Source organism: Lytechinus variegatus, chromosome 12, assembly GCF_018143015.1.
Source record: "Lytechinus variegatus isolate NC3 chromosome 12, Lvar_3.0, whole genome shotgun sequence".
NCBI lineage: Eukaryota > Metazoa > Echinodermata > Echinoidea > Temnopleuroida > Toxopneustidae > Lytechinus > Lytechinus variegatus.
The window spans coordinates 16518390-16538445 of NC_054751.1; the positions used below are offsets into that span (position 1 = coordinate 16518390).

Sequence of the window (20056 nt, forward strand, 5' to 3'; positions counted from 1 at the left end):
TTAACCCTTTAACCCTGTCCTTTAACGCTGTCTTTACCAATTGTTTTATAATTTGAAATTGCTTCTTTGGCACCATCAGACCTACCTACCATGGATATTTTCATTCTTAATCATCCATTCTATTATTTCTATTACTCTATTGGGATTTCTTATTAGATAAACTTGCCTCTTTTTGTCTTGAAGGTCTACAATAGGGGGAAACCCCGGTATAGTGGTCCACCTACACTCCTCCACTCAGATATCGGGGGAGAGACCTGCGGGTCATAGTGATTCAGTTCGCTTTTCACCTCCCAGGCACAGGTGACGCCAAACAAATAATAATAATGATAATAATTCTAAAACTTTGTTGATCTTAATAGGTTTCAAGTTCGTTGTATCATATGGAACACAATGGACGTTGATCTGCAAGAGGTCTCACTCACTGGAGAGAGAATGAGTGACATTTACATCAAAGGGTATGATTTTATTAAAATCTCCTTGAAACGTTTGTCTAAACTGTTCATGTACCCTGAACTGTAAATAATAATAACAACCTATAGATGATATTTTTCTTTTCCAGTCCTCTTCGATAATTACCTGATGATAATTATGATGAATATCATTTTTATAGCGCCATTTATCTGTAAAAAATTCAGTCACCGGCTCCCCGATACGTCACACGTTATTCACAAAGTTGCTAGGAAAGATTGACCTTCTGTTCAGACATAAAGCTCTCAATCTCTTACGTAATTGGTCGAGGATTCCAACTTGCTTTACTTGTAAGTATCCAAAACTTTTAGTTTAAATATATATTTTTTTATTTAGTTTTCAAAGTTTCTGAACCACCCGAGTCCAGAACACGGGTCATATTCATATAATTTCATAAACACATTTAAATCTGTATGAGAGGACGATCTATAAACCAAGCGTTGCATCAATCGCTTCTTATCCCTCCATGAATTTGGCGATCTATATTACTTGAAATAAGAAAATAAACCCTACCTTTCCTTTGTAAGTCATGCAGTCTTCTCTTCTCTTTGACATCTATAGATGGTTAGCTGGAGTTGATGAAAAGCAAGAGACTGATGTGCATTACCGGTCACTCAATGGTGAAGGAAACTTCAATTGGCGCTTTGTCTTTGACATGAATTACATCCCTCCAGAACGTGTGATAGTAGTTAAGAGGAAGGTAGTTATCATGTTCCCCCCCCCACACGTACCTGGGGGTTGGATCCTCCAACACAAGATGATTGTTTGTAAAAGAGAGGGGGAAAAATGATTTCTTTAGAAAATAAAATAAGCGTCTGTGATTTCTATTAGAGATTCGTGTACAGTTGTACATCTCATTTAGAGTAATTTATTATGTTCAGTTTTTTTTAATTTAATTGAATTGGTTTGATTTCTTGAAAAGATATTAAACAGGCAGCTTGCAGGCTGAAAATGTTCAATTTGCAAACAAAAAATCAACAGAGATAGTATAATTATACAATGGTGAGAGATACATCTTAAGTTGAATTAACATCGATGAAATGCCACTTCATTGATAGAAAAAACAATAAATTGATTTTCTACTATTATGTTTGAAATCAAAAGACATAAAACAAACAAATTGGGCTCATAATGAACAACAATGAACAAAAGCAGAAAATGAGTGGATAAGTTGAAGCAAAGGTCAAGTGATTGAAATTGAAATAAAGTAAATCTATTGTGTAGATTAAAACAAAATTAGTATTACTTTAGTGCTTTCACATTTCCTGTTACTTGTTGGCCTATATTGTGTATGAGGGAAAACTGGAAGCATACTTACTTTCTGATGTAACTTTTCACTGATTTGATTTGTTCTCTATATTGTTAATTGTGCCTTGCCCATTTTACAATTGGAGATCTTATGATGCACTTAACGTCAACACTGTTTTCCTTGTCAAGGATGTTCTATGTCAAATTTATACAAAATGAAAATACAAAGATGATAAAATGAATAACATTTGAAGTGATATGCAGTGGGAACGGGAATAAGGAGATATTGGGGAAAATAATATCGGAAAATATCTCATGCTTGTTCAAAATTAAAATGTTGTATCTTTTATTCCTCCAATCAGGAACATTTCTGGAGCGTGAGTGAGACAGAGACGAGGGTCCCGGCAACATTAGTTATCCAGATCTGGGACAATGACAAGTTCTCTGCTGATGACTTCATAGGTATGTGGCATTATATGACTTCAGGTCAATATGTTACTGTCACCATTTGCAAATGGAATGCAGTGCTTCATTAAAGAAATGAAAATTATCAGTATTTCATCTTTAACCTAATGTGATCCTTTTCAGAACCAATTTAGGGGTAGTTTCCATCTTGCAGATACGTTAGGTTTTATGCAAAGCATCATGGTATTTGATTAATGTACTGGAACAGATGTATTTTCAGATCAAGCTTTTATGAAATTGATGGCGCAGTTTTACCCTGGCACGACCTGATCTGGATGTAGAATATTGCATTGGATTTCTCAAATTTTACTATCGGTTGTAGTCTTCTATAACAGTTAGGAGCTTTCTGTTTGACATTCCTTTGTTTTAAAGAAAAGTTTTCATAAAGGATTGAATGAAGAACCATGCTATGAGACATGGGACTACTTTAAACTTGGTCCAGTCAACAAATTAAGGTGCAAATGGAATTAACCCTGTTTGGAAGTAAGACAGGATTCAAGCACAGTTTGCCAAGAACATTGTACAACATGCTGTAAAATGCATTCAAGTAGAAATGAAACAATACTGGTACCTTCAAAATAGAGTGTTCATTGGTGTGCTATTCTAGTCACCTGATCTATTCAATTTCTTCATACTGCTATGTAAGGCATGCTTACATAATATCTTGCTTTGAAATCTGCCTATCATAATGAAAGACCGGAATCGTCCATGAAGTAACTACGAACTGGTTTATTGTATTGTGACAATTTAATCCTTTTTTATAGGGACTCTGGAATTGGACCTCAATCGGATGATGTCTCCAATCAAAAAGGTCAAAAGTTGTACAATCGATAAGTTACCAGAGGGCGAAGACCCAAGCCCCTACATGTCCCTCTTTGAGCGCAAGAGGGTGAAAGGGTGGTGGCCCTGTTACAACGTAGAGGGTGAAGATGGCACAAAGAAGCTTGCGGTGAGGAACACAATAATAATAATAATAATAATAATACATATCGCACGTATCCACCCTGCTTGATGTTCAAGGCGCTCCTATATTACCCCTGCTAAGCTAGTCTACCGATTCCGGTGCGCACAGCTTTTTGAGGAATTAATTCTTACCAGGAAAATTGCCAAAGTTATTCCGTTACACAAAAAAGGTAATCGATCAAATCCTAATAACTACAGACCGATTTCTATTCTTTGTTGTTTATCGAAGGTTCTTGAAAGATTAATCCATAAACAGCTCGTACAACATTTAAATTGTAACAGCATTATCACTTTGGACCAATCAGGCTTCCGTCCTAAACATTCTACTTCAACTGCCCTAATCAAAGTCACGGATGAGTGGTTAATAGACCTTGATGACGGAAAGTATACTGGTGCGGTCTTCGTTGACCTCTAAAAAGCTTTTGATATGGTTAACATTCAATGTCTACTTGAAAAATTTAAAAGAGCTGGGATTAAAGAAACGAATTTGAACTGGTTTCATAGCTACCTTTCAGACAGGAAAATTGTAACATGTATTCATAACTGCAACTCTGAAGAATTACCAATCAGGCAAGGGGTTCCTCAAGGATCGATACTAGGTCCATTGCTTTTTATAATTTTTATTAATGATTTACCTACTATTTTCAAGTCATGCAACATCCATCTCTATGCAGATGACACTGTGATTTACTTTTCTCATAAAGATCCCCACATAGTTCAATCAACGTTAAATGGAGAGTTGCTCATTCTTGATAGATGGATGGACTTGAATAGACTTAAAATTAATTATGACAAAACAATGTGCATGCTTTTTTTAAATAGACATATGCTAAAAAAACACAATGAACTAGATTTAAGAATTGATGGTCATACCATCAAACAAGTATCTTCGCTGAAATACTTGGGTGTGTATATTGATTCAGAACTGAAATGGGATGTTCATGTTAACCACTTAAGTGAAAAGGTGGGTCGTATGATTTCGTTCCTCCGTAGATTAAGTAAATTTATCAATAGGAATAACTTGAAAATTATCTATCAGAGCGTGCTACTACCCAACTTGGATTATGCTGATGTAATATGCCAATCTTCCTATGACAAATATACAGATCAGCTACAAAAGTTGCAAAATAGAGCTGGTAGAATTATCCTTAATATTAACAATCGGTCACATGTTTCTACTGACTCAATTCATGAAATAATGGAATGGCAAACCCTGAAGTCTAGGCAAAACTTTCATATTCAAACAATGATGTTTAAGATCCTCCATGATTTGGCTCCTAAATATCTAACAAAATACATATTTTACACCTCAAGACCTTACCATTTTCGAAAAAATAATTTGTGCCTCCCAAAACCCAGAACTAATTATTGCAAACGCACATTTTTCTATAGGGGGACAAATTTGTTTAACAGTATCCCAGATAATATTCGTAATTGTATGACCTTAAACTCGTTTAGATCAGCGTTGTCACATTTGAGACATTGATTTCTTTTTCGGGGGAGGGGGATGGGGCCCGGGGATGGGGTAGTAGTGTAGGAGTAAGCAAACTGATAGTGATTTTTTTCCCTCTTCTCTCCTTTCTTTCTTTTTTCTACCTTTTCTTTTCTCTCTTCCTTCATTTCCCTCTTTTGTCTTTTCTTTTCTGTTCTCTCTTTTTTACTTGGTCCCCATGGAAGACCAGCCGCACATATAATTGGTGCAGCTGAATATGGGTTATCCAACCGTCTCTTGTCTTAAGTTTGATCTTTTAACTTTCTTAACATGTTTCAATCAATCATTTTTTTTAATCAATGTTTAGAATCATTATGTATGTATATGTTACTCCTTGTATCTCTTGTATATATATTGTTATGTATTTTTTATGACGGAAATAAAACAAACAAACAAACAAGGTACCCATTTACCTCACCTGGGTTGAGGGCGGCACAATGTGGGTAAATTTCTTGCTGAAGCAAAACACACCATGGCTTGAAATCGAACCCACTTCCTTCAGATTGAAAGGCAAGAGTCTTAACCACTTGAACACGACGCCCCATGTAACATTATTGTGAATTTGATAGGTTGATTGATACTACTTTATGACAGGGATTAATGAGGTTAAATAAAATGAAATCAATAGCATAGCTTCTCTGTATACAGGTACAGTTGCCCTGGAATAAAATAGTCATTAATTCACCAGATAAAAACCTTCCTCACAAAATACATAGTATAAAGAAACACATTTTGAAGTAATTTATTTGACTACTCTGTCAAGATCGACACAGTATCAACCAAATCTGTCTAAACACATTATATTTATAATGCTGCATGTCATATGTATTGCCTTCTGGTAGAGGACCTAAATGAACTTATTAAAAATATAAGAGATTTGCTATGTTTCCTGTTTATTGATGTGTCTGTAAATGTATTTTCAGGATGTCTCCGCAGTAGAATAATGCTTGCATAGTTACTCTATGATTTGTTTTTGGTTCATTTTCACCATGCAAAATGTTGGGCCTGGTTTAAAATGAACCCATTTTAGTTTGCAAAAAAGAACAAAGTACGAATCAAGCTGATGTTCATGATAGATTCATGCATTTCTAAACCATTACTTTGAAGTACACATAAGAATGAATGTTTAATTTCAGGGTAAAGTTGAAATGGAACTGGAGATCTTAGATGAGAGTGAGATCAACGACAGACCAACAGGTCAGGGTCGAGATGAACCAAATCAGCATCCTCATCTTGATGAACCAAAGTGAGTAACGATTTCAGGACAAGTGGAACTCTGATGATATCTTGAACCTCCGTACCTATAGTCCAAATCATCACTTACCAATCTTCCCTTTTCAGGGAGGATTCCTTCTACTCCACTTATCTATACATCTATACCTTTTTCTTGATGGCGCTGTGTTACAGCTATCACCGTTTTTTTTTTCAAATTTAATCCCTTATTTGAATTCATGTTTTTACTTCTGATTTTCAATATTTGGGCATATAATTGTGCTTAACCTTAAGTGCAATATTAAATCTTACTCTTATGTTATTTGTTTATATTTTGTTGATTCGTAAGTCTTATGTCCATGGAATGTATTTTTTCGATTTTCTGTTAACTTTGTATGTATCAGTCCCCGGACTGCTTTAAATGTCTTTCACATAATTAACCGAATTTAACTTATCGATTAAGATATGCGAGTGCTCCTGTGATCCTAACTTAATTCTCAAACGGCCAACGCCAGTTAAATCCAGTGTGCCTACACACACTCACAAAATTACACATACACACACCTGCACATCCGTACATTATCTCCCACACCAACACATCAACGCAACGTAATGTCATTGCTCATACTTAAAGGAGAAGTCCACTCCAACAAAAAGTTGATTTGAATAAAAAGAGTAAAATCCGACAAGCACAAAACGGAAAATTTCATCAAAATCAGAGGTAAAATAAGAAAGTTATGACATTTTAAATTTTTGCTTAATTCCACAAAACAGTTATATGCACATCTCGGTCGGTATGCAAATGAAGGAACTGATGACATCACGCACTCACTATTTCTTTTGTATTTTGTTATATGAAATATTCTCATTTTCTCATCAGTGTCCTTTGTGACAAAGTTTTATTTCGCCCTGAACATGTGGAATTGTTTAATATTTTATGGTTCAGTCAAGTTGCTCCTTATTGTCAAATCTGTAAAAATTGAAATGTATATTCAAACAATAAAAAGAACAAAGAAATAGTGAGTGAGGAGCGTCATCGATTCTCTCATTTGCATGTGACTAAATTGTGCATACAACTATTTTGTGAAAAATAAGGAAAACTTTCAAATATGTCATAACTTCCTTATTTTGCATCCAATTTTGATGAAATTTTCAGCATCATGCTGATCAACAATTTTCTGAGGTAGACTTGACCTTTAAGTATTCCTGGGCCCGTCTTACAAAGAGTTGCAATTGATCTGATCAATCTCAACTGTATGAAAATCCATCCATACCATATTTTTTTTGTACAGGTAATTTTACACAATCTCACTAGTAAACAAACAGAATCACACTGAATATTCAAGATAATGATGAATAAATGAATACACATATCTAGAAAATATTTTTAAACACATTTTGCAGTTTGGATGTTGACGTTGCTGGCTTTCCATATATAGTTGTGGTTGATAGGATCAATCGCAACTCTTTGTAAGACGGGTCCATGATTTCCCACCCATTTCCCCAATCACACAATAATTACTAAGTCATGCAATCATTCCTAACACACACACATCCCATTCCCCAACTCATATACTTTCTACACACACTTTCACCCACCCTCATCCCACACATAACCTCTCAAGCACGTTATATGTATGATAATACACAGTCTATTCCCATATTCTCTTTACTTTTTAACCTTCCCAATTGAACAGTCACCATTTTCACTCTTGATTATATCTATAAACTCTGTGCAATTCATATGGAAAATTGATCAAGTATCACTATTTCTCAAGATATTCTTAATGTAATTATTGTCATGAAATATAACCTGCCTTTTTGAGTAGCAAAATAAGGAATATGATAACAAAATCTGGCAGTGCAAATTTTCTCTTTCGTATGATACAAGAATTATTAAACATTCATGTTTGATATCTTTTCGACTGTTTTTGTTTGTACAGTCGGCCCGAGACATCATTCCTGTGGTTCACATCTCCGTGGAAATCAATTCGCTTCGTCATCTGGAAAAATTTTAAATGGCGTATCTTAATCGGTCTGCTCATTGTCCTTCTCGTCATCTTTTTCATCCTCTTTATCTACAACGTCCCAAGTGCCGCCGTCCAGAGTGTGTTCAGCAGCTGATTCAACAACAAATGCAATCATTTTTATTTGGTGTTCAGCGGTCAAATGAACGGTTTCGTTCAATGAATGAATGATTGTAATTTGTGTTTATCCACAATATTATAAGCACCTCAATCAATATTGTGTTCAGCGCGTTTGATTTTACCACCGTGATAGTGCAATCATTTTGATTCCGTTTTTGGAGGCCAATGAATGATGAATTCAACGAATGATTATATTAGTCAGTGTTGTGACTTTATATCGTCAATATCCCAAGTGCCTCTATAAACCAATCACGAGTGAAATATGAATGCATTGATTGAGTGCTCAACATGAAATGTGACTTATCCAACTACAAGTGCAATATGAACCATCTTGATTGTTAGTTCGAAAGACAAAATGAACAAATATGATTGTATGTGTCTGTTCAAATATGATTGTATTTGTTTCATCAACGTATGTGATTGTATTCTGCGGATTTTCAACTGGAAAGTGAATGATGTGTTCAACGTTTGATTGCATTTTTGCGTATTCAACATGCAATCTGTATTTCCGATATTCACAATCGGGCAAACGAGCGAGGTGTTCATAGCATTTATATGTGAATGTTCGACATTGATTGTATATGTGTGCTCAACATATGATTTCCACCATTTTCATCATGTTTGTCAACATTCATATTTGATTGTATTTATGCGTGACAACACTAGCTCATATAACAGAGTGCTCATTTGATGGATTGCATTTCAAATTATAAATTTGATCATGCCATTGGCTGGCAATGAAAGAGTCAGACTAGAATTTTTTTTTTGATCGTTCACATTTGGTGATGTTCTGTTTTTATTGCTTGTGTTCATTTGCATTGGTCTGTTAATCTGTTGAACAAAAATTTCTGATGCTGATTTTTTTTTCTTTTTCGAAGTAGTTCATGAGTTGATTGCCTACTTGAATTCTTCCACTCAGGATTGTCTACTGTTGTTTTTATTTGTGTATGAACATTTGCAACTAAAATAACAGCTCTCTCAATAAAAATCAAGGCACTTTTGTTTAGCATTTCTAAATTTTGTCGATGAATTTCATCTGCTAAAAAATATCTAATTTTCATCTGAATGTGCTTGATTCATTGCATTTACATTATATTTTTCCTTGATTGAAACGTAATGAAAATTTGCTTTGAATGAAATGAAATCGTGAACACGATTAAGGCATTCAGATAATATAAAAAATTATTTTGCAAGAATTTATTTTATTCCGGCATTTGAAAATGTTATTGAAATGTCACATTGATATATTTATTGATTAACGTAGGGATATTCATTTGAAACAGGTGCCATTGCCAAGTCAAACTGTGTATTGTAAGCATGAATCTTGAAATTAGTGTGGAGGGTCTTTCTCTATGTTAAATCTAATTGTTTTTTTAAATACATTTCTGGCCGTTTCCATACGTTTTCGTACGGACGACATTTCATTCACTCGTTTGAAATATGCAAAGTGCATGATGTGAAGATTCAAATTAGTATTTCATGGGGTTTTGAAGCTTTAGTTGGTTATATAAAACGAGAAGTATGACTAGTTTTGGAAAAATTGACTGGTGTGTTTGGTTAAACGTTATTTTTTCTAGGGATGCAGTAGTAATGAACATGCTTCCGATATAAATCATTCCAAAGTTTGAGAAATGGTAACCCGGAGGATGATGAAGGTGAAAACGGTAATGATGGTTATGGCGGTGGTTTGATGATGACGATTGTGATGGTGGTGGTGGTGGTAATATTGTGATGATGCGTGGAGATGATGATGATGATAATGATAATCGGATTCCTTTTCAGTTCAGCTTGAATGTATTATATTGTACTTTTTGATTATTATTGTGCAATGTTAATAAGTAGGCTTATTTAACACAATTAAATTCGCTATATCTATAAATATTTAAAGAGAGAGATGAAAATTATGATGGTTTATAAACACAAATTTATATAAACAAAATCCCAATTAACATGCTGCTTGATTTGAAATTTCTGATTTGCGCACTCGTGAATAATTATGGTTATTGTCTCAAACGCAAGAAGGAAAGACATTGTCAGTGTTAGCTAGATTTAGTGAGAGGATAATTCATATATAGAAAATGTGAAAACGGGATGAGTGAGAGAAATGTGAAATTGAATTTTGAGAAGAAGTAAGAAGTACAAAAAGAAGAAGAAGTAGAAGAAGTACAGAAGAAGAAGAATAAGGAGGAGAAGAAGTAGAAGAAAAGGAAGAACAAGATAAATGAGAATGGGGAGAAAGAGGAGGAGGAAAAGGAGAAGAATGAAAAAGGATAAAGAATAGTATAAATAATTAAAATAAATAGAATAAGTAAGGGTTAAATGAGGAAAAATATGTAAGAAAATTGAAAAGAAAGAAGAGAAATATGAAAGCGGGATGAGCGAGGGAAACGTAAAATTGAATTTTTAGAAGTACGAAGAAGTACAAGAAGTAGAAGAAAATGAAGAACAATAGAAATGAGAAAAGGAAAAAGAGGAGGAGGAAAAGAAGAAGAATGAAAAGGATGAAGAAAAGGAAAAATAAAGAAAATAAATAGAATAGAATAAGTAAGGTTAACAGAGGAAAATATAAAGAAAATTGAAAGAAACAGAAGGAAGAGAAAGGGCGGGCATGGATAGATGTGGGCAGATCCTAAAATGGTTAAAAAGATTAAGAGGGGAGGGAGGGAGTGAGAGAGAGAGAGGTGCGGTATAGAATTAATTTCGAAAGTCAATCTTGTGTTATCATTTTTTCCAATATTCAATGATAACTTATAATTTTTTTTACACACCGTGTTTATTTATTTCATCTTATTGATTGATGATTTTTGTTTAGGTGTGGCTATGAAATGTAAGTAACATGTTGCTTTCGGTATATTTAAATGCATAATAAAAAAAAGTCAAATAGACAAAGAAATTGTCAAAAGATTTTTGGAAGAATTAGTAATTATTTACAGTCTACAAACGACATCAAAGCAGAAAGAAGTTGAATAGCTAGTCAGCGTTAAGTATGCATTCGTGCACTCGTTAAGGGTACAAAAAACACCAATTAAAAAGGAGAGTTTTGAAATACTGGTCAATGGTCAATCGCAGGGTCAACCGTATTTAAGGTATGTTTTTTTTTCCAAAGCTTTTTTGTAAGACTAGCCAAACGTGTTTAGGACCTCGGCCCCTCGGTCTTGCAAAAATAGACATTATAATGCTGAAACCGTAGAGGGCTCTCTCTCTCTCTTATTTGGAAAAAGACTTAAATGCTTGTCAGTTGTGTTGCTCCAACTGCAAAACTTTCCGACGTTTGTATTTCAATACCCCCCCCCCCCCGGGGCAGTCAAATATATTGCTGTATACATGTGTGACCAAATTTATTTCCAAACACCCCTAAACGAGTTTTTCTCTGTGTGCAAAATAACCCCCTAAACAAGTTTTTCGCGGGCTTCATTTACACATTTTGGCCCCTAAACAAGTTGTCGACAGAATATGACCCCCAAACAAGTTTTCCCGTTTCCCAGGCCCGTTTCCAGGGTCGTAGCTTACAATCTGGAAGAACCCGGACATTTCAGAAACGAAAACCACCGGGGAAAATGTTTCGGGGAAAAACATACCCTAAACACGATTGGCTAGTCTTTAAAAAAAAAAAAGCTTTGGAAAAAAAAAAACATACCCGAAATATGTTTGACCCCGCGATTGATCATTGACCAGTCTTTCAAAACTAACTTTTTTTAAAGATATATTTTTGCTACTGGAAATATATTGATGTCGGCACCAGTATTCGGTTTGTCACAACACTTTACCCCCCCTGGGTGGGTGTGTGACAATATATGAAATCTATCGCAAGCCAATTATACAATCATAATAGTAGGCCTATAGTAGGATCGATACAGAAACTAGATTTAAAAGAAATCTCCATCTATGGGCCCTATAGATAACTTTCACTTTTAATAATTCTTTTGTGAATTCAAACCCAATAACAGGCCTACATAATTATCCAGCTTGTTTTTGTCAGTTAGGCCTATCTGATTTTGGGAAGCAGTATTAAATATTTCTTTAAGAAGTAGGCCCTACTTTAGGCACTTTAATCATTCCAATTTTTTAAATGAAAACTATGAAAATAGCTTTTAAACTGGCATCTACGGTATTTAAGCTTCATGGTTGATTTATCAATTCTCAGGTCGATCAATGCACATTCGATCGGATTGATTCTCTGAAAATGAAAGATATTCCAAAATACTCTTTCTAAGATCTTGCATCATCATGCAAAGTCCATCCTCAAAATAGCCAACAGAAGTGTATCAGTTTTTGAGGAAGACCCCCCCCCCCCCCGATTCCCCTCCTACAATTCTGAGATGTGCTATGCACATAGAGTTAAATACCTCTATGGCTATGCATAAGTGTGGCGGGGGCGGGGTGGAATGACTCGTGCACAAATGGGCGTGTTCCGCATTCACGTATCGTGTGAATGGTATTGGGGATCTGTCCATTCCAAACCAATGCACTTGTTCGCGCGCATATACCATTCATGCAGGTTCGTACAGGGGGCCGGGGTGTAGTAGTGCTGTGGTATATGGTCATTCCTCTTCGATCGTGGTCTTGAAGGGAAGGCGGAGGGAAAGTAAGTTCTAAAACTTCTTTCCAGGGCCCTACGAGGTTGGAGAAGGGAAGGATTTACCAGGGATTGGTGTGCCAGTGAAGGCTGCCCGTCACCATGTCTTTGGTTATTGCTGTGGAAAGTGGGAAGAGTCTGCCAAACATCGAGAAGTTTGGTACGATCGACCCCTTCGTCCAGTTGAAGTTCGCAGGTGAGTTGTGACAGGACAGTGCAACACGTTCATTCAGTGTATACACTGCAAACATGGCCTGGCAAAGGCAAAAATTAAGGCGAGGGGCCGTTGCATAAATCTTTACCGGTTGAATGATTAATATATTTTGTCTGTATTTAGGATACCCAATTCCCGGTGGGGTCACTCAGCTGCAGAGGGGGACACGTATTCCCACAAATGCAAGTGACCCCCTATTGCAGTCAATTTCAAGGACATTTTGTGAAATTTACCCCCCTATTTTCACACCAAACAAGGACAAAATTGCGGTAAAATGGTACCTTGAAACACCCCTAATTATAAGATTGTAAGGACACTTGCCCATTTCGCAAATTTACCCCTATTTACCGTATTTCAAGGACAGGGCATTTACACCCTTTCCTCATTAGAGGAAATTGCAACACAGGCATCAGAGTGCTCGGTCCTTAATGATGACCAAGAGCCATGTCATACTGAAACAATCCAAAAGAACTTTATTTTTCGTGAAAAATAAGAAAAGTAGAATTCTTTGTAAAAATAAATGTAGAGTTGTCCATAAAGATACAGAGCATGATGCGCGCCCTCTGCGGCTGGTGACTTGGCGACGGATTTTACTTCCCGTAATCGTTCTCCCTTTTTTCCTGACCCCTATTTCCATCAGATCGAGGACAATGAGCACCCCTATTTTCACTACTTCGAGGAGTGTTCTGTCCGCGGACATTCTGTGAAATTGACCCCTTTTCCCGCGATTTTGGTAACGGTCATGCGGTCCCCAAGTCATATTGAGCTGAGTGACCCCACCGGGACCCAATTTGAGGCCGGTACCTTCCGAGTCACATTCCTTTGCATTTTCCATATCAGATTATAAGGGTATTTAATAAAAGAAAGACGTTCATTCACGAGGTCATTCCTTAAAGCTAGTAGAGAAAAGATATATTTCTTTGCTAACCGAGTGATATGTGGAACAGTCTCCCAGAAGATGTAGCTACCGGGGTGTAGCTACTGCTTCATTGTTCAGTGATTGCATTTAAAGACCCTGACCGGTGTAAAAACAATCATATATTAGAAGAAAGGCAATGATTCATACAATACAAATATACCAAAAATATTCTATACATCTTCCATTTTATAGAAATATTAAATAAAAATCAAAGAAACTGCTCCTCCAAACTGCCAACATAAGTAGCACATCTAATTTTGTCTGAAGGAGAGCAGCAATAGACATTTTACTGTTATCGATGAATAGGCTTAGTCCTACAACATCGTTGGAGTAAAGTAAACTAATAAACTATTCATTTTCCATTCTGATACCCCTTACTCTGGGCCGAAACTCATCTCGGAAAAAATAAGAGTAAAATTCACTGAGCAAAATGCTGAAAATTTCATAAAAATGAAGTTATTGAATTAAACTAAGCAATATTTTATGAAAACAGTTTTCTGCACATAAGACAAAGTTAGCCTGTGCTGATGATGTGGGCTCCATGAAACTCCCACCTGCCTTTGTAAAATTGCGAGGACTTAAGAAAGTTAAGAACACCTTTATTAAACAGCACCACCCTGCTCAGTAAAATTATGTTCATTGAGTTGATCTGATACATGTAATCCATGAAACAATGATGTAGCCTATTAAAAATGTAAATGAGTATGATGTATAACTGGTGTTTTGCTTTTGTCGATCCCATTCAACAATCTTCAACTGGGCTTAATTATCACCACTTGGGGATTGTTGTTGACATCAATTTTAACTTAAACAAGCTCCAAGAAAACATTATGACGTACATGAACGTAGCTTCGATAAGCGATGCTACAAAATGCCGTTTTGAAGAACAATTTATAGATAAGATTATTATTTAAAAACTTATAAAATTTAAAACTTGATGGAATTTTCTGTGTTTTGCTCCGTGAATTTTGCTCTATTAATGATTTAGCTGGGAGTATCCCTTTTCTATTGAAATCAGGAGCCTTGTGAATTATGTTTTTAAAACTCGATTTCTGATAACTCTATATTTTGAGGCCTTTGATACCCCCATATACCCTAGTACCCTAGTTTTTAATGAAAAAGCAAATATATAGAAAGGATTGAAAAACAGAATTTTTGTAGTGGGTAATTTTTTTTTTAAACATTTATATTTGTTTATCATTGCAGTCTGATATTTTTACTTGATGTGTTTTTAAATGCCAAATATAATGTTCATCTTTTATTTCGCTCTAGGTTCAAAGAAGAAGACCAAAGTAGTAGACGATTCTACTGATCCACAATGGAATGAGGTAAAGATTTAGTTTGGACAGAAATTAGATTTCAGAATAGTTTTAATGAATTCTAAGCTTATGCTAACACAAACTAATGAGAAAAACAACAAGAAAATGAGAATAAAAGAAAATTATATTCTGAAGCAAAGTGCAATAAAAAAAAATTGTTATTAGTTAAAGATGTGATCTTTAAAGCAACCAATTCAAGCTGCACTGGGATGTGATGTGTTGTGACTTGATTTTGCTGTCAGAAATGTGTGTACCTCTGAATTCTGACATATCTAAAGTAGCCCTTCTAATGTACATGTACAAAAGGGTCTGGGTCCAATGGCCATTGGGGTTAACTACAAAATGCTACTTGAACTTGATTAAAAAGAATAATTGTGATTTGTGAATGATTAATGGTTAAGAACTAAAGGTGGAAAATCACTTGTATTTCATCTTTACCATCCAAGATAGGCCATTCAAAGCGATTTTAACAGCACAAGTACATACATGTAGCACAATAAGAACGAGATAATTGACATTTATTTAACATAAATGGTTTCACTCTTCAATCCGGAATTTCTTGATCAGATCCATTGGCCTAAAGATGTTTGGTATTTTTGGTTCTGTTTGTATTCAGTACAATTTCCTTTTCCCCTTATTGTTGATGAATTAAACTTGTGATAAATGCCTCAATTCTCACAAGGCAAAATATCCATGGAATGCTACTGGTTTGATCTGCAGTAGGCCTTTGTGTCTTTAAAGAATATTGCGATCAGTTAGTTTTTCAAATAGATGAGGTTGGAAAGAAATCAACCATGCAAGGTACATTAAATTTGTCCTGCTTTTGCAAACTCTCTATCCATGTTGAATCATGTTAACAAGTACACTTTCATGCATACATGTACATGTATTTCATTTGCATATTGTCTAGAATTAGAAATCACATTCCTGAATGAAATTGATTGGTATAATGTATTTGCACATGATAAATTTGATGTTTGATAAGATTTTTACTTCTTGAACTGGATACACATTGTGAGTATGATGTGTACACATGTATTGTAAAAATGAATTGTACACCCACAAGACCCAGTCGCTCGTTGATTCTTATGTATTTCTAATCAGTGAGGCATTTAATAAATAGGGAATGATTACTTATCTGAGCAATTCAAGGTAAATGAAACTGGAATTGGTATTTATTCTCTGGACTAAACAGACTCAAAGGAATGCGAGGGGTCAAAGTGCAGTAGACAAGGAAGGCTGGCTTCAATGCGACATGATTTTTTTTCTAACTATTTCACATGTAGGCCCACTGAATGCACAATGGATCATACTATGATTTTCTGCATATACATGTACATGTATACAGAAAGTACATTTAATGAAACCTGATTTAGGGAATGTGGATTCTTTTAATAATAGTGTGCATTTTTAATGACATTTATTCTCGTGGTACATGTATAAATGACAATTATGTAAAGTGTTTTTTTTTTTTGGGGGGGGGAAGGGGGTATTTCTCTTTCTACTGTAGTTGAGGGACTGGTCAGGTGCATACATAGCGCTTATAGTAGGATAATTTTATACTGGCATGTTGTGAAAAACAGGTGCATCATGTTAATAGATATTATAATTTTATTACATTATTTCTACCTTGGGGCTCTGTTGAATACTACATGTAGGTGATAAAATAGTGTTATCCGAGAAGTCATTAGAGGAAATTAACCAACACAAGTGTTCGTGCAGCCAGTATTGAAAGTATCTTGTATAAAGTATCTCTTGCCAATGGTACATGTAGATTGATACAGGCATATTCTGATTAAATTGTTAAAATGACAGTTGGAATATGAGTAATTTGTGGTCAATATTGCTTATGTTTCAAAGTGGTATCAATAATAGTCATAGATAAAAAAAAAAGTTGGGGATAGAATTGAATCATCAATTATCACATTATACTGTAATTCAGGCCTTAATTATACTGTAATTCAGGATTAAATTTGAATTGAGTGAATATTGATGAGTTAAATCGAAAAGAGATGGATACATGTACATGTAGAGAAGAGAGAGAGAGAGTGAGCGAGGGAGGGGGGGGATTGAGATGGTTTACTTTAATACAGCATAGGGCACTTATTTCAAACAATCCTTCTATATTTGTTTACTATGTAAATTGACATTGTATGGTGGTTTTATCACAATGTGGAATTCCATATTTGATCTGTGTACCCTCTACCACTCCTACACAAACAGGAAGATATTCAGGGATATACAGCTTTCATTTCATAAAGGGCCAGTGTGGTCTGATTGATTTTTGAGAACAGAAAAAACAACTTGTGGACAGTGGATATGATTGAAGGGTCCTATAAACTTTATAATGTGGGCAGGATGTAATTATTATTCTTTGATATTCATATCGGCCTCTATCTTTGTTTTGAATTAGTTTATAAAATTCATATAACAGATTGTCAAATTGTTTGCAGAATTGATTTTATTGTAAGGGTATCCCTAATCAAAAGTAATGATTTTTGCCTTCATTTTTAGTTTTTGGACATTCTTTATTTTGTATGACATATTTCATAGTATAAAAGGAGAAGAAAATGTCTTAAATTATTTTTTGTGTGAGAATTTCACATGAAATATGGTAGGCATTGCCATGGTAATGGCTTTTTATTGCTCAGGGAGAACTACATGTACTTCCTCACATTTTTTTACCCTTTCCTCATGAGACTTCTTAGTTGCTACAAACATTTTTTTTTAGTAAAGATCATGAGCAAGTCACTTTTTTCCCAATCTGATCGGTACTGAGTTGCCATGGTAATGACATTGTATGATGATGCATCGGTGAAAACTGCTATTTTCATATTTATTCCTCACATATGCAAAGCTGTTGTTATAGTTCATTAACGTATTACCTTTTTTTCATCATTCTAGACCTTGGAATTTAATCTCAGTGACAAGCCACTTACAGCTTCCGACTCAGTAGAACTTGAGGTCTATGATCATGAGAAGATTGGTCGTAACAAGTGAGTAATATTTTATTCCGGGAATGTAAATAGTTACTACAAGTTGTGGGCAGAAGAGGTATAAATTGTATCTTCATTGCAGATCAGTGAAGTTATCTGCCCCCTCCCCCCTAAATAATAGTAAAAAAAAATCAGAAGCAAAAGAATGTGATAGAAAGAAGAATAATCAAAGAAAGATGCACTAATTACCCAGGCCAGGGAAATGATAGGAAGCATGGGAATAAGAACTATATCCATATATTTCCATTAGCTAAATATTTTGTTAGCTGCTGTGCCTTTGTGGCACACCCTATTGGGTCTATTCAAAACAAAACCAGGCATTTATTGATTTCAAGGTTTTTCCTCTATTATCTGTAGATTTGTGTATTCCGCTCATGAACAATTCAGCAACCATGTACAGATTGTCCCTCATATGTTTGTTTTGCACACAAAGTCTGATGTGAAACGTGCTGGGAATAGGTTGATGGAAGTTCCGAGTTGGACCAAGATAGTCTTTATCCAAAATGCTGTTTAGATGTCTGGGGGAAAAAAGAACATGGTGCCTAAATTTTTTTTTGCGACCTTAGTGGTATTAAAATCAAACTGCTCTGATATGAAAATTGAATTCATGAGACTTTTGATGTCATGAAATATACTATGAGAATGAAATAAAAAACAACACTGGGGTGGATCCAGATTGTGTGTGTGTGTGTGTGTGGGGGGGGGGGAGCGGTTTGGGTGTGAATTGAAACTTGAGTAACCGTGAAATTTTTTACTGAGCAAAATGCTAAAAGCTGCTATACCCCCAAAATGGCACAATCGTCCCCTCTCCCCCATCACGAACTCACCCCCAATTGAGGTTGTGGGGTCTCAGATTAGGGTCGGGAACAATATAAAAAAAAAAATATTGGGGAAATAAAAACAAATCACAGAATTACTGCTCCTCATGACAGATTTTTCAATTTCAAGATTTATGAATGTATAAAACTGATTATTTATTGATTTTCAGTGCATCGGTTGGAACTTTGAAACAAAGCGAAACCCCCAGATATACATTTGGTATTGCCATTATTGCATGTATATTTTGACAAAAAAATGTACTTTTGCAGTCAATTGTAAGTTTTACACAACTGCAGTAGTAGTAACAGTGAAAGAAAAACAATGACGTTAAGTTTTCTATTTGCTCTCAGTTGGTAAAACAAGCTGGATTTAATGTCCTTCATCGACAGAAATTAATGCATAATGCTTTGCAGATCGGGAGAAGTGTCATCTGCATATAAAACACAAAACAAAAGGGAGAAAATCAATTACTTTGATAGCAGGCAGATAATAGACCCATTTCCCCCATTGAATTTCACCCTGGATTTTACCTTGAAAGATCCAGTAGCGAGATTCTGTGAGTTAAGGATTGCATCACAATTTTTTCGTCCAGTGAAATTATTGATTTTTATCATCAAACGTCACATTTGTACTGTTTTTATTCAGCCAGTGAGGTGTGTGTAATCTGGTTTCTGATGTGCCTCACAATACTTACAGACCTTTCTTATAGGCAAAAGTTGTTGCTGATTAAAATTTGTCATTTTGGAATAAATCAAAGTGTTTACAATATAAACAAAGGGGAAGGATGATTGCTTTAGATAATGATGATAATAATAGTCCTTACTAGCGCTTAATAATGCTTGATACATTTGAACAACATCTCTGTTATATATTATTACAGCCAACATGGCTTCTCTCTGTCATTGTATCTACAGTATCTGTTGGGTTTTAAATTCATCTTAGGGAGAAAAAGTTTTTGTCACAATGTTAAACATCATGCCCATTTCATTGGTTCAAATTTCAAAAGTGCAATTTTCTGCATAACTGGAGAGGGAAGAGAAACATGTTTTATTTAGTTTTATTTGGTCAATACCTTCATGAGTCAAATTAAATTCAGGGTCACATCTCTATTATTTCAAGTATTGCACAAATTACCTGCATTTAATAAAAACGTAAATTGATGCACTTGATGATATTTATGCTTGAAGTTTATTGATTGGACATGGGGTAGAGAGTAAA

The 20056-nt window shown here is 35.1% G+C and overlaps 2 protein-coding genes across 3 annotated transcripts in view; both read left to right on the forward strand.

Annotated features, from left to right (window-relative positions):
* The window catches only part of LOC121425594 (myoferlin-like), a 109305-nt gene extending 99768 nt beyond the window's left edge, over positions 1 to 9537 (forward strand). For both annotated transcript variants that reach the window (XM_041621705.1, XM_041621706.1), the window contains exons 46-51: positions 360 to 455; positions 1030 to 1168; positions 2079 to 2178; positions 2946 to 3130; positions 5773 to 5882; positions 7792 to 9537. In XM_041621705.1, coding sequence (XP_041477639.1) covers positions 360 to 455; positions 1030 to 1168; positions 2079 to 2178; positions 2946 to 3130; positions 5773 to 5882; positions 7792 to 7972 — 811 coding nt within the window. In that variant the 3' untranslated portion in view covers positions 7973 to 9537. The remainder of the gene's footprint in view (positions 1 to 359; positions 456 to 1029; positions 1169 to 2078; positions 2179 to 2945; positions 3131 to 5772; positions 5883 to 7791) is intronic.
* A 2953-nt stretch (positions 9538 to 12490) lies between these two features.
* The window catches only part of LOC121425408 (myoferlin-like), a 127976-nt gene continuing 120410 nt past the window's right edge, over positions 12491 to 20056 (forward strand). The window contains 3 exon segments of the mRNA XM_041621453.1: positions 12491 to 12767; positions 14977 to 15032; positions 17928 to 18019. Of these exon segments, the coding sequence (XP_041477387.1) occupies positions 12674 to 12767; positions 14977 to 15032; positions 17928 to 18019 (242 nt within the window). The 5' untranslated portion in view covers positions 12491 to 12673.